Consider the following 14,303-nt stretch of genomic DNA (forward strand, 5'->3'; position numbering starts at 1 on the left):
GTTTCTATAATTTTTCTTCACTGAGAATCAACAAATACAAATTAACACACAATATAATATGATCATTAACAAACAGAAAATATATTGTCCCCCTAAATCAAGAGGCATATTATTTTTATCCACTACTCAATTTATTGCAAAATTTTCATGTATACAGTCTATATTTAGTACAATAAAAACCCATTAAGGGCTTCCCTGGTGGCGCAGTGGTTGAGAGTCCGCCTGCTAATGCAAGGGACACGGGTTCGTGCCCCGGTCCGGGAAGATCCCACATGCCGTGGAGCAGCTACGCCCATGAGTCATGGCCGCTGAGCCTGTGCGTCCGGAGCCTGTGCTCCGCAACGGGAGAGACCACAACAGTGAGAGGCCCGCGTACCGCAAAAAAAACACAAAAAAACATTAATCTCACTTTCACTATGTTGAAATATATGATACTTAAGCTTTGTGGCAATAGCCAGAGGAAGGATGGACTCTGTCACAGAAATGAAACACCTATTAAAAACTTAACCTAAGATGCTGATGGCATGGACAAAGTTCTACTGAGCATAAGTGAGCTAAACAAGGATTTCAATGTTTATACTCATTTAGCTAGGCTCCCCTCCTAATGGACTAAAAATCAGAAATAATAAAGAGACAAAATGAGGTATGTAACGGGGTTCCCTGGTGGCGCAGTGGTTAAGAATCCACCTGCCAATGCAGGGGACACGGGTTCGAGCCCTGGTCTGGGAAGATCCCACATGCCACGAAGCAACTAAGCCCGTGCACCACAACTACTGAGCCTCCACTCTAGAGCCCATGCTCCACAACAAGAGAAGAAACCACTGCAACGAGAAGTCTGTGCACCACAACAAAGAGTAGCCCCCGCTCACCAAAACTAGAGAAAACCCATGCGCAACAACAAAGACCCAACACAGCCAAAAAAAAAGGGGAGGGTATGTTACAATAATCATTTTTAAAGTGATTTCTATTTCAAAAAATTAAATTATAATTTCTTTTTAATAAGAAAAGAAAAATTGAGGGGAAAAGTCCAAGGAACAGAAGAATGTAAGAGAGATAATTAAGGATCTAGGAGAGGGAGCAAAAAAACTTGCTTTAAGAAGCAGGAAAGGAATAAGGAAATTTGCAGGAAATGACAAATAAAAGGGACTGATTAGTTTGGGTGTCTGTCATTTCACACTCTTCACATAGCAAAAAACAATTTAAAGTCATCATGCCCCCTGACAGGCAAGGATCTTTGAAAATTTTATAAGGCATTAAAATAAGGTTTGAGGTACCTTAAAAATACACACAAGACAAAAAAGACAAATTGTGAAATGAGATAATGGGAAAACAAGAATAGATTTGACAATAATGTAAATTTTATAAATCTTACCAAGAGGGATATCTTAAGGGTGTTGAATTTTCAAGTGACTTATGTATTTAAACAGACTGTTTTTCCTTGACATCAAAATGAACAATCAGAATTTCAAAATATTTTAATATGAAAAATGCTAAAAGAAATGTTTACTATCATCTTTTTTCCCTCTTATTTTATTTCCAGGACTTCAAAGACACTGGAAATAATACAACAAAAGATAACTAATTTTACACTCTTTTAAAAATATTAATTTACCTGTAGACATCACTATTTTAGATGACCCAGGAACAGCATCCTTATCATATAAAACACCACCACGTCCTCTGGCCAGCATACTGACAGAAGCTGAAGATGTGGAACATACAACAGGAATACGTTTTTCCTATTAAAAAAAAATATTCCTAGATAAGGAGGTCATAAAATTATTGGCATCACTGGTTCACAAATGATCAGTTGTCTGAAGTCCTCTGGGTTGGAAATCCCTGTGTCACAAACTGCAGTACTTTTCAAACTGTGCTCCTAAGAGGGGCCCATAAGCTGGTCAGGTAGGAGAGGAAGAGACCAAGAGGCTGGGATTCCCAATGCTATCCCCTGTTCCAACTAGTCACACTTCAGCCAAAATAATTCACTCTGTAAAACTTGTTTTATTTTTGAGGTTCCCAGTAAGTTTTTTACACTGCTGAAGTAGTTTGGAAATCTAATCCAGCAATTCATCAGATGAGGGTGGAGGACCTCAACAAGGCAGAGGACAAAGTTTGTCTTCAGAAAGCAGTCACTCATCTAGGTTTTTACCATATCTAGCCTGCAATTCTCCATATTACATACGATAATTATGACAAAATTGTCAGTGGCTTGCTAAAGTCCATACAAAATTATGCCTATTGTATGTAAGAACCAAATGTCTCATGGGTATTATTAACATCACTAGTGTTTTGTTTATTTTATATCAACTCTTGGGGTTTTCTAGGAGCTATCTTCTAACACAACTCTTCAGTATCAGAGAAGGGGATCTTGTGCCTAGAAAAGGTAATAATAGAAGATATTTAAAAGGCAGGGAAAAAGGAGAAAAACACAAACAGTGTTGTTGGATTTTTCTTTATTTGTTTAAATTAGTGACTGTCATTTGGGTTCACAGTATCTTAGTAAATTATTTTGAAAATACTAAATTACAATTATTGTGTCAATATATTCTCGTTCTTTCAGTATTTTAAAAATCTAAAATCTAAATCCTTTGACTTAAGACATACCAAAATAGTGTGTTTGCACTAACAATGTAAATTGAATACATTTATTTGGAAAATGTGCTTCCACACTTCCATACTTCTAGAATGCTTAAGGAAGGGAAGAAAATAATTGACAAAGGAGAGTACAGCAAGAACAATTCTTACTCTAGTTCAAAGAGTTGAATCTTCATCTTTTTATGATGAAATAATGAAGCTAAAAAAGATGAAGGTGGATTGAAATGCTTCCTTTGCAACAAAAAAGTTTATTATCAAAAAAATTACATTATCTTTCCCTTGCCCCTCCTCACCGCCATACAACAATATTTTCAAAAAGATCTCTTCAAAATTGTCAAACCAGCACTGGAATTATTTGAAAGTAAAAGAATGAAGAGAAATTTTTGGGAGTTATCATATCTTGACCATATACCAGCTAATCACAAAGACTTTTTTCAGCAACTGGAAAATATGTACTAAATATATGCATCAATGACACCCTTGATACATTTTAATTTTTAAAATGCATTTAAAATAAATGATTTGCCTTTACATTTCATTAACTTTCCTTAAGTTTATACAATTTATTTTTTTTTAATATTTATTTATTTGGTTGCACTGGGTCTTAGTTGTGGCAGGAAGGCTCCTTAGTTGTGGCTTTCCAGCTCCTTAGTTGCAGCAGGTGGACTCCTTTAGTTGCGGCTCGAGGGCTCCTTAGTTGTGGCATGCGAACTCTTAGTTGCGGCATGCGTGTGGGATCTAGTTCCCTGACCAGGGATTGAACCCAGGCCCCCTGCACTGGGAGTGTGGAGACTTAACCACTGTGCCACCAGGGAAGTCCCCTTATAATTTATTTTTAATTTAAAAAATTTCATCTGCTAAGAATTTACATTAGAATAATCTGCTTATTTGATTTTTTCAATATTTATGATTTTATATTTGAAAAATATTCCGTTTTATTGACTTTTGATTTCTTTTTTTTCTTTTCTGCGGTACGCGGGCCTCTCACTGTTGTGGCCTCTCCCGTTGCGGAGCACAGGCTCCAGACGCACAGGCTCAGCGGCCATGGCTCACGGGCCCAGCCGCTCCGCAGCATGTGGGATCTTCCCGGACCGGGGCACAAACCCATGTCCCCTGCATCGGCAGGCCACCACTGCGCCAGCAAGGAAGCCCTGACTTTTGGTTTTTATTTTATAAATTTTGAATGCCTTTTAAAATAAAATACCAATGTAAGTTTTTAAAATCAAAATGGTACTGTCATTTTGCTCCATACTGCAAACATTAGTTGTAACAAAATAGAAACGTTATATATATTGATATCAGGTAGCTGAACTCAGAAATGTTTAAGGTAATACTGCTGAAATTTAACTCAGTTCTAACAGATCTAGAGAGATTCTATGTCTTTATATTTAGAGTATATTTCTTGTAGACAGGATGTATTTGGATCTTTTAAAAAATCCATTTTGATAATCTCTGTCTTCTAATTGAAAAGTTTAGTTTACTAATTTTTAAAGTAATTATTAATAAGTTTGGGTCTGGGTCTACCATTTATTATTTGTTTTCTGCTTGTTTCCTCTGTGTTTTGTTCCTCTGTCTTACTTTCCTCTTTTTTGTTGTTGTTGATTACCTGAATAGTCCTTAGAATTCTATTTTAATTTTCCTATTGGCTTTTTAGCTATATTTCTTTGCATTTGTATTTTTACAATATGCTCTGGGAGTTTCAATGTACAATCCACACAAAGTTAATATTGTACTACTTAACAGAAAATGTTGAAACCTTGCAATGCTACAAATCCATATCCCCAACCCCTAAGCCTTTATACTATAATTTTTTATGTATTATATCTATGTATGTTATAAACCCCACAAGACTGTATAATAATTATTGCTTTAAATAGTCCTATTTTTATAAGGAAATTAAGAGGAAAAAAGAAAGTCATTAGTATTTTTACCTAGAGATAACTTCCTTCAGCATTTCTTATAGTGTTTGTCTGCCAGTGATGAATTTTTTGTATGCTTTTACCTGAAAATGTCCTTAGTTCTTCATTCTTGAAGAGTATGTTTGCTGAATATAGCATTTCGTATAACACCCCTCCTCCTATGTGTATTTCCCCCAACCACAGTCTGTCTGCTTCCATTCATTCTCCAGTGTCTTCGGGTAGCTGCTTTTTCTATTACTTCCAGGTTTTAGAGTTGTTTTCTTTGGGGGAGAGTCAGTTAGGTAGGATGTGACTTTAGCATCACTGAATTTATCACACTGATTTCTCCCTCACCCCCATTTTACTGAGGTATAATCTATGTACAGTAAAATTCACTTCACATTGATTTTTAAAGTATACTGAGTTTTAAATAAACTGGCTCGAACATAAATACACCCATGCAGTATTTTCAATGTGGTTTTGAAGAGGTCGAACACTATTCAGTTTTAAATTTATCCAAGAAAAGAAGTAACAATCTTGATTGTTACACAGGCCTTAAAAAGCCTTATATACTTATTTTTTAATTTTAATTAGGTATAGTTGATTGACAATGTTGTGTTTAATTTCTGCTGTATAGCAAAGTGACTCAGCTATATATCCTTTTTCATATTTCTTTCCATTATGGTTTATCACAGGATATTAAATATAGCTCCCTGTGCTATATAGTAGGTCCTTGTTGTTTATCCATCCTATATATAGTTTACATCTGCTAGTCCCAAACTCCCAATCCTTCCGTTCCCCTCCCCGCTCCACCTTGTAAAAAGCCTTATATACTCTTGGTACATTCCTAAAAGGCATCATAACACTCTTAGTAAGTCCTAAACTGTGTGTTTAATAATAAGGCACTACAGAGACCTGTAATGCAAATTAGTAGGAGATACAACTAACCTTTCTTCCTGAGTTTGGGCCTTTTTTCCTTGGTGTGATATTTTTAACAGAACTCCCCTTCTTGGGGACTGAAGTATGTGCTGGTGGTTTAGTCCGACCTGATTTCCTGATCTGCTGTGTTGGTAATATTACAGCAGTTTTCTGTAGAGACTGCATTGAACGCTGGGTTGCTTTGGAAGGAGAAGGCTGTGTTTTTGCTATATTCTTTGTAACAGGAACTGAGGGAAAAAACACAACACAAAAATACAATTAAAATAAATGACATAATTAAGGTATTTTCTTCTTATGATTCAAAAGAAATTTAACTCAATCTTTAAAAATATTCCAAAGGTCATTCATTGAAAACCACTTAAAATAAAGGTACCATTTAAAATGACGTTTTCAGTATTTAAGAGTTCAGATTATCAGGAAATAGTCTGATTCTCCAGAAAAAATAAAGAGGCTTTTATAATAAGAACCAGTAACTTCCCACTTAATTAGCACAGTGAAAATTTCTGTCAATTTACCTTTTGTCTGCTTCTCATATTTTTAGTCCTTGGCACAGAAGAGTTTTTCCTTCAGAAAATTATGCCATAAATACAGGAATCATTTTGCCCACCAATATAGAAAAACATAACAAAGCAACTACCAACGGCTCCTGCTTCATCGTTTAAACGCCAGGGGAATCCCCCTAACTAGATTTTTAGTGGCTAAAATACATTATGTTCCTATATGTATGTTTAATAGTAAAGCTTCATAAGCTATAATATAGACTCTACATTAACATTGTCATGGAAGGACCACTATCATGCCCAAGTGATTTGTATTTATTAGTTATTTGTAGCCCAATCAAGACAGTTTTAATATTCCAAATGAAGATTACCTGCCAGGTTACTCTTGTATATATTCATAGTTAAGTAAAGAGAGATATTTTTAGTATTAATCCCTTAATAATTTCATTAGTACAAAAAAATGAACTTTACATAGTAAATAGTACTAACGTCAAAAAGTCTTTACAGGAAGAGCTGTGTAAGTAACACATTTATACATCTGTGCAAAAAAAAAAATCAACTACTTTTATTTTGAGGGCTTCATTTTACAACTTGAAATGAATCTACCACCTTGCTTCTCCCATCCTCAAAGACTATGTGTAAATGTGACCTCCTATGACCTCCCACATCTTCCCTGCAGCCTTTTTATCTACCTCTATCAATTACCTAGTCAAGAGAATGGAACAGCTGCCAGGGCAAATGGAAGACCACTTAACTGCCACCATCACTTTCCCCCTCCCCTTATTTATAGTAATTTACCTACTTACACCAGCCTTTGTTTAACTCTTTACCATCATCTACCTCATACTCGATACCCACTTCCACTTTCTTCAAATAACTCTAGTAACCTAATTCACATTATTTCTTCTTACAGAGTCTCCCTGTTATCATCTTCAGGAATTTAAATATCATACTTCTGATGCTCCATCATCCCGATCTCATCAATAGACAATTTGTGAAGCTCTTCTACCTCCAAGATAACCAACTGTGCTTCCCTTCTCCATCTCCAACTTCCTTACCTGTCATCTTTGCTTTATACCAACTGATCATGCTTTTCATTCTCATTGTGAGATCTAGCCACAAGCCCTCTCCATTTTCATCCAATCTGTTAGCTTTCTTCTGGCTTTACCTTACCCCCTTATCAACCTGCACCCAACTGTCCACCTCCACCAAAACCCTCATAACTAGTATCCCTTACGTTATCACCCCCTGATCTTCGATCATGTCCAACATGTCAGCTCCAACCACTGAGTCACACTATCATTTGCTCTCTCTGGTCCTGAGCAAGGGTCAGTTCTCTCCTTAAGGGACCAGACAGTAAATATTTTAGGCTTTGAAGGTCACATATGGTCTCTGTCATACAATCTTCTTTGTCTTTCTCTTTTTAAACCCTTTATGAATATAAAAACTATTCCTAGCTCACAGGCTACAAGGGCTAAATGTGGCCCTCAGGTTGTAGTTTGCCAACTCCTGCTACAGAACATTGGGATACTGTAGATCACTGTAACATCCATGCTAACCTCAACTGGGGTGTCACTGCTTCAACTCACTGATTTCCAAGTATGTTTCAATGGCAGAACATTTTCCCCTTTTTAAGCTCCCCTCTCCCTCTCACCCTATTCCATTCAGCAAATGACCCTACCGTACTTTATGAGAAAATTAAAGGCTATCTTTCAGGAGTGATCATAACCATCCCATTCCTCCATCTTAAAATACTTTTATTTTCATTCATTCTCATCTCTTCCTGTTATATCAAATGAAGTTTTCTCCCTACTCTTCTAAGCCAAATCCCCTTTCACTTTTGTCCTAATAACTATCTTCTCTGGTTCCTCTGGAACATTACAGTTTCAATTATCTCCTCGCTTCATGGTATTTAATCACTTGATCCCCAACTCCTTGCTCTCTCTTACAACCCTCATATATCCCTTATTTTGAAGTCACCTTCCCCAGTTTTTGGTACTTTCAAGCCCTTGCATGAATCTTCCTTCTATTCACTACCAAGATACAAAGAAGAATCGCCTATACTTCATAATTCAGTTTCCTTATTATTCTGGGCTTCCTTAGTCTCCTATAATAAGCTTTTCTTCCCCCAACCATTTAAAAAGAATTCTTTCCAAGGTAATGACCCCTTCCCAGTAACTAAATCCAAATAAATCCTCATTCTCTTGTCCCCACCTTTTAATATATGGCATGAAGAAAAGGAAATAGATTGCGCTCTGGACCTGAGTTTAAATTCCTGTACTAGGTTAGTTTAAGACAGAACCTAGGCGTATAGGAGGTCCTCAAAAAATATTTACTAAATGAATGAAAAATATTTTCAACCTGCAAGCCAATGTTAGACCTCCAAAACAAGTATATTTTATATAAAGAATTGTAATAAAATATTACTTTGTGGAACATGGCAAATGTAATGAAATCACTATTTGATCTAAAAAATTTGACATTTGATATTAATAAATCTTGGGACACAAAATATTTGAGCCATAGCTTCAAATATTCCCCCCAAATATAATATTCTATTACAATAAAACTCCTTGATGCATGGTATATATATATGTATGACCAAAGTAAGAAAAATGTATTATAAAAAATTAAAAATTTTTCACTTTAGAAAGCAAGCTTTTCAACGGCAAAGACTCAATTTGATCCACTGCCATATCCCCAGCACCTAGAACAAAATACTTTTTAAACTACTTTAAAGAGAAATGAGTAAACATTCAATACACTGAACAGCAAAATTAAACTATATACATTATACATGTATTTTTATCTCTCCTCCAAAGAGCAATCATATAACATATACACACCAGGCTAAAACTCTATTCAGTATTAAACTATTGAAAAAGAAAACAGATTTGTTTAAAAGATAAGGTAAAAATTATATATAGCACTACAACCATGTGTTCATAGTGGTAACAAAGTGAGTAAAAACCTCTTTGAAAAAAGTATGTAAAATATACAGAAGGATGTGCTAATCATCTTTAATAAAAGTTTTATGTGAATACCTAACACAAAAGATATCTGGTTCCTCAGTTTATCTTCAGGTAGAACAGACAATGTTTGGGTAAGAAAAATGTCCAGGAGATATGAAGTTACTCAATTATGAAAATGCAAAAGAAATGAATAAATCTTGGGAAACAATCAGAAGGCAGGAAATAAAGTCAAGAGTAGGCCTAGAAGCCTGGAACAGGGGGAACTGAAGAAAGAAAGGAGGTAGACGCCAACATGTACTGGCTACTCGTTACGTGCTAAGTGCTTCAATATCTGTTATTGCATGTAATCCTCCCAAATGTCCTATGAGGTAGGTATTATTCCCCACTTTATACCTGAGGAAACTTAGGCTCTGTGCAATTAGGTAACTGCCAAGATCACCCATTTGGCTAAGAGACTTTTATCTCCTAAGTGCATGCTTTTTCTAATATGCCACCTTGCTTTCTGTCCTCTAACAAAAAAGCCTATTAAATTCACTCCTCTGAGTCAAAGTGCATGTGTTTTAAAAAAAGAAGAAGAAGGCCCAAACGACAACCCTGTGAACTCCTATGATAATTCACTAGTTGCTAGGTGCTCTCTGACAGAGGAAGTCTTGAGTTTTTTTAAAATCAGATGTGGAGGCATACTTATAAGGAGAAAACATTAACAAGTACAGACAAAACATGCTGGTAAAACTTTTCATGCCTGGAGATTTAACCTTATTTAATATTTATTGCCAGACAGTACTCATTAAATGTATGTTTCTGTTGACACATGAAGATGCTTTATTATTGAAAGATACTGCTTGCATTCTCCTGAGCTATGAAAAGAGAGTAGCACATACAATTACCATAGAAAAGGAAATACACTTAGAAATGAACAGCAACCCCCATTTCCAGTTACTGTTATACATGTGCTGGTTTGGCTTACACATGGCTGACTTGAAGAGGAACTAAAATGGATTAGAGATATAAATTAATACGTATCTTGCTTTTGATCTAAAAAGACATGATAGAGGTATGGCTACTTACTGCTCTCCAGATTTTTCCATCCACCATTACTTAATACCTAGTGTGTTCTTTTTACCAATCAAGGCAATTTAGGAAATCCAGAAGAAATAAATACGGTCCCAGTCATACAGTTCATATTTTATATGTATATTTGTGTGTGTGTGTGTGTGTGTATATATATATATATATATATATATATATATATATATATATATATATATATAATTCCTATCTCCTTAAGAAGACAGATTTATGATTTCCTTCTCCTCAAACAGATTGAATGCTATATATATAACCATATGACAACAAGGGCAGAAACTACTGTAAAAACAGATGCCTTGAATCTGAGGCTAGAAATAGACAAAATTAAAATATGATAGCCAAAAATAGAAAAGTAAAATATGGTTTAGAAAAAACAAAATTGAGTAAAAAAATCTGTCACTGTAAACATTTGACTTTGGAAACTTTTTCAGACTGAGGAATTCTTTGCAAGTCATCTTCCTTATTTTAAAAATGCATGTACAATGAAACCGTCATTATTTTAAGGATCTTTCATACTGGTAACTATAAAACCAAAGAAGCAACACAAGCCTCAATTATGAAAAACACGGAGATATCAACAGAGATGGTTACACCTAAACTATCCAACCTGGAGGCCTGGTATTCATAGAAACTCAGTCAAGGTACCCAATGCCCCTACCTGGAACTTTGCTCCCTGTTCCATAGAGCCCATGTTGCCACAAACTGATGGGTCATGGGCAGCAATAAAAGCCAAGGGGAGGCAGAATCAAGTGTAAACCCTATGAACTTCGTTCCTTCATTCCTGCTGCCATCCCACGCCATAGCACTGGCCTCCTGGACTGGTATCTTCAGACACTACCCTATTTCTTCTCACCTCTCCCCACACCTGTACCAGAGAAGCCACAATCCTATCCCAGAAACCTTGCTTTAGGAATCAAACGTTCATAACGGACAGAGTTTGCTTTACCTCGGAAACTAGCTTTTTGAATACTTTTTTTGAAGGACTATTATTGTCACATAAGAGTGACTTCACCTTTTCATAAGCATACTGACAGTCTTTTAAATGCACTTATTTCCTTATTTTTTGCAATAAAAAATCCTTTTAGAAAACCTCAAATAAGCTAAGAAAAACTCTTGAAGGAAACCACAAGGGGTAGTTACTAGTGGAAAAGGAAACAAGGAAGCATGTTCCTGACACTTATCACAGCGGGCATTTTGGAAGGCAGGAACTAGCTGAGGACTATGAATTTTCTCAGAAGAAGCAGGGTAGAGATCAGATGGACATGGAACTCTGGTACGAGCCACTCTTTACACCTATTCTCTCCCCTGCTTCTTACTATCTAGTGCAGAGACACTGGCTCCAGATTAATTACATTCAAATCCAGCTTTACCACATAATATCTATGAGAAATAATAGCTTGGGCAAATTAACTGAAATCTATACGTGGCACATGGTATACACTCAATAAATGTTAGCTGTTATTATCAACACCATCACCATCCCTGCCTCTATTCTCACTCTCCCTTCCCAGATTCTAAGGGTGCTCCTTGCCTTCTTCCATCAATGGATTGGATAATGGGGAAACATCGCTGTCAATGCCTAACAAATGGAAGAAAGAAGTTTCCTCCAAAGAAGGAACTCCTATTTATCTACATTATCTACAGCTAATACCTTCACTTCTTTTATAACCAAACTTCCTGAAAGACTAGCTCATGGTCACTATTATTGTCATTTTCTCATTTTTCAACCCTCTGCAAGCACACTTCAGGCACCTCTTTTTAGGGAATCTGTGTGCTTACATCACCCATAACCTCCTAACAGCCACTGACAATGATGCTTCTTCCTGATCTTATTTGACTTCCAGCAAGCACTAAACACTTCTTTTTAAAATTCTTTCTTGGATTTCACATGGCCACTCCCTCCTTGTTCTCCTTGTACCTCTGTCACTTTTCCTGTGGAGTCCCCCAGGATTAGCTATCTTCTCCCTACCCTCATCTCAGTTTTGAGCACTTTGGTTCACACCCTTGATTTCAGCTACTGCCTACACATAATAATGATCCCCAAATAGTTCTCTTGCTCATTCAAGCATTCACGTGCCTACCTCCCCCCACCACATCCCCAACAGGCCTGTCTCAAGTTCCAGAGCTGTGTTTTCAATAGCTAACAGATAATCTAAATAGGCATCTCAAACTCAACATGTCCAAAAGGAGAATCATCATGCTTATCCTATATGCTCTATCTTGATGAATGCCATTACCTTTTTTTCACCAAATTACCAGAAGTCAGAAATCTTGAAGTCATCTTTGTACTCTTCCTCCCTTCACATGTCTAACCAAGCCTACCTCCTTTAAGTACTTCCTAGTTGTGTTCTTCTTTATGCCTGTCAATGACTTGGTCCAAGACCTCATGACTTCTCACATAAGCTACAATACTAGCTTCTTAATTGGCACTCCTGGCTGCCCTTTCCAATACACACTCTGTAGTACATCAGCATGACCTTTCTAAAATAGAAATTGTATGTCACTTTCCCACTTAAACATCTTCAGTGATGCCACATTACCCATATGCTAAAATCTGAACTCCTTGGCCTGGTATCCAAGGCCCTCTAGATATCTTCACAGCCTCATCTCATCTCTTCCCCATCTATCATTATAGATTCAGCCATAATCATCTGCTTCAGATCCCCAAACATTCTGACCTTTACTGCCTTTGCAGAGGCTGACCCAAGAAAAGTCTTCCCTCCCTTGTCACTAGCTAAACTACCATGCATTATTTGAAACTCTGCTCAATTACCAGCTCTGTAAAACTCTAGCACTAAGCTCCGAGGCAAACTGTAGGATCTTAATGGTCATATACCACACATACGGCATTTATCTCTACTGGCACAGATCTTACAGCATCTTATCTTTATTTACATATCTATCTGTCTAGACACACTGTGAGCTCCTTTAGGGGAAGGAACCATGTAAGTTCCATTGTTATATCTCCAACATCTGGTCTAGGGTTCCACTGTTATATCTCCAACATCTGGTTATATCTCCAACATCTGCCACATAATGGGCATCCAATAAATGCTTGTTAAATGAATAAATGTTTAATATTCAAGTTTTGTCTCTGATCTTATATTATTATAGAGACAATTCAGGTAGTTTATGCATTAAATAGATGACCACAGCTTGATCACATTACAGATTTCTTGGAAAAATACGCTTCAAATACTAATCAACCAACTTAAAAATCAACTTCTAGAATACATTCCATTCAAAAATGAAGGAAGGACTGCAAATCAAAACCACAGTGAGGTACCACTTCACAACCACTAAGATGGCTATAATTTTAAAAAAAGGAAAATAACAAGTGTTGGCAAGGATATGGAGAAACTGAAACCCTCATACACTGCTGGTGGGAATGTAAAGTTGTGCAGCTCTGTGGAAAACAGTCTGGTGGTCCAAGAAAAAGTTAAACAAGGACTCAAACAAGTACATGTATGGGCACGTTCATAGCAGCACTATTAAAAGTAGCCAAAAGGCGGAAACAGCCCAAATGTCCATCAATAGATAAATGGGTAAACAAATGTGTGGTATATACATACAATGGAATACTATTCAGCCATGAAAAGGAATAATCGATACATGCTATGACATGGATGAACTTTGAAGACACTATGCTAAATGAAAGAAGCCAGACACAAAATCACATACTATATGATCCTATTTACATGAAATATCTGGAACAGGTAAATCCATAGGAACAGAATCGAGATTGGTGATAACCAGGGGCAAGGGGGAAGAGGGAGTGGGGAGCAACTGCTTGATGGGCACGGGGTTTCCTTCTAGGGTGATGAAAATGTTCTGGAACTAGACAAAGGTGGTAGTTGCACAACATTGTGAATGTACTAATAAGTGTTTCTGAATTTGTGCATTTTTAAATGGCTAATTTTATATTATGTGAATTTCACCTCATTTAAAAAAAACACACTGGGGGAGAAAAGGGAAGAGAAATTTGTATACTTCAAATGAGCCAGAGACTTCACATATATTATTAAAATTTGTGTTTACAATTTTGTAAAGCAAGTATTATTCTCTCGATTTTACATATAAAGAAATAGAGGCTCAGCGAGGTAAGTAACATCCAATCCAGTATCACACATCTAGTCTAGAAGTGGTAGAAATGGGATTCAAATTCAGGTCTATCTCACCCCAAAGCCCACGCTCTCTGCTTAAACCGGGTAATATTTTTAATTAGTGAGGGAAAAAATGAAAAGACACGGTCTTTTAATTAAAATATTTTCTATAAACTTAATGAACAAAATGCAGAATTAAGTGGTTGG

The 14,303-nt window shown here is 36.4% G+C and overlaps 1 protein-coding gene across 1 annotated transcript in view; it reads right to left on the bottom strand.

Moving 5' to 3' along the window:
• SCML2 (Scm polycomb group protein like 2) overlaps positions 1–14,303 on the bottom strand; it is a 66,780-nt gene that overhangs the window by 12,567 nt on the left and 39,910 nt on the right. The window contains exons 7-8 of the mRNA XM_065900548.1: positions 5,442–5,659; positions 1,613–1,739 (exon numbers count right to left, since the gene is read on the bottom strand). Coding sequence (XP_065756620.1) covers positions 1,613–1,739; positions 5,442–5,659 — 345 coding nt within the window. The remainder of the gene's footprint in view (positions 1–1,612; positions 1,740–5,441; positions 5,660–14,303) is intronic.

This window comes from Phocoena phocoena, chromosome X (genome assembly GCF_963924675.1).
Source record: "Phocoena phocoena chromosome X, mPhoPho1.1, whole genome shotgun sequence".
Taxonomy (NCBI): Eukaryota; Metazoa; Chordata; class Mammalia; order Artiodactyla; family Phocoenidae; genus Phocoena; species Phocoena phocoena.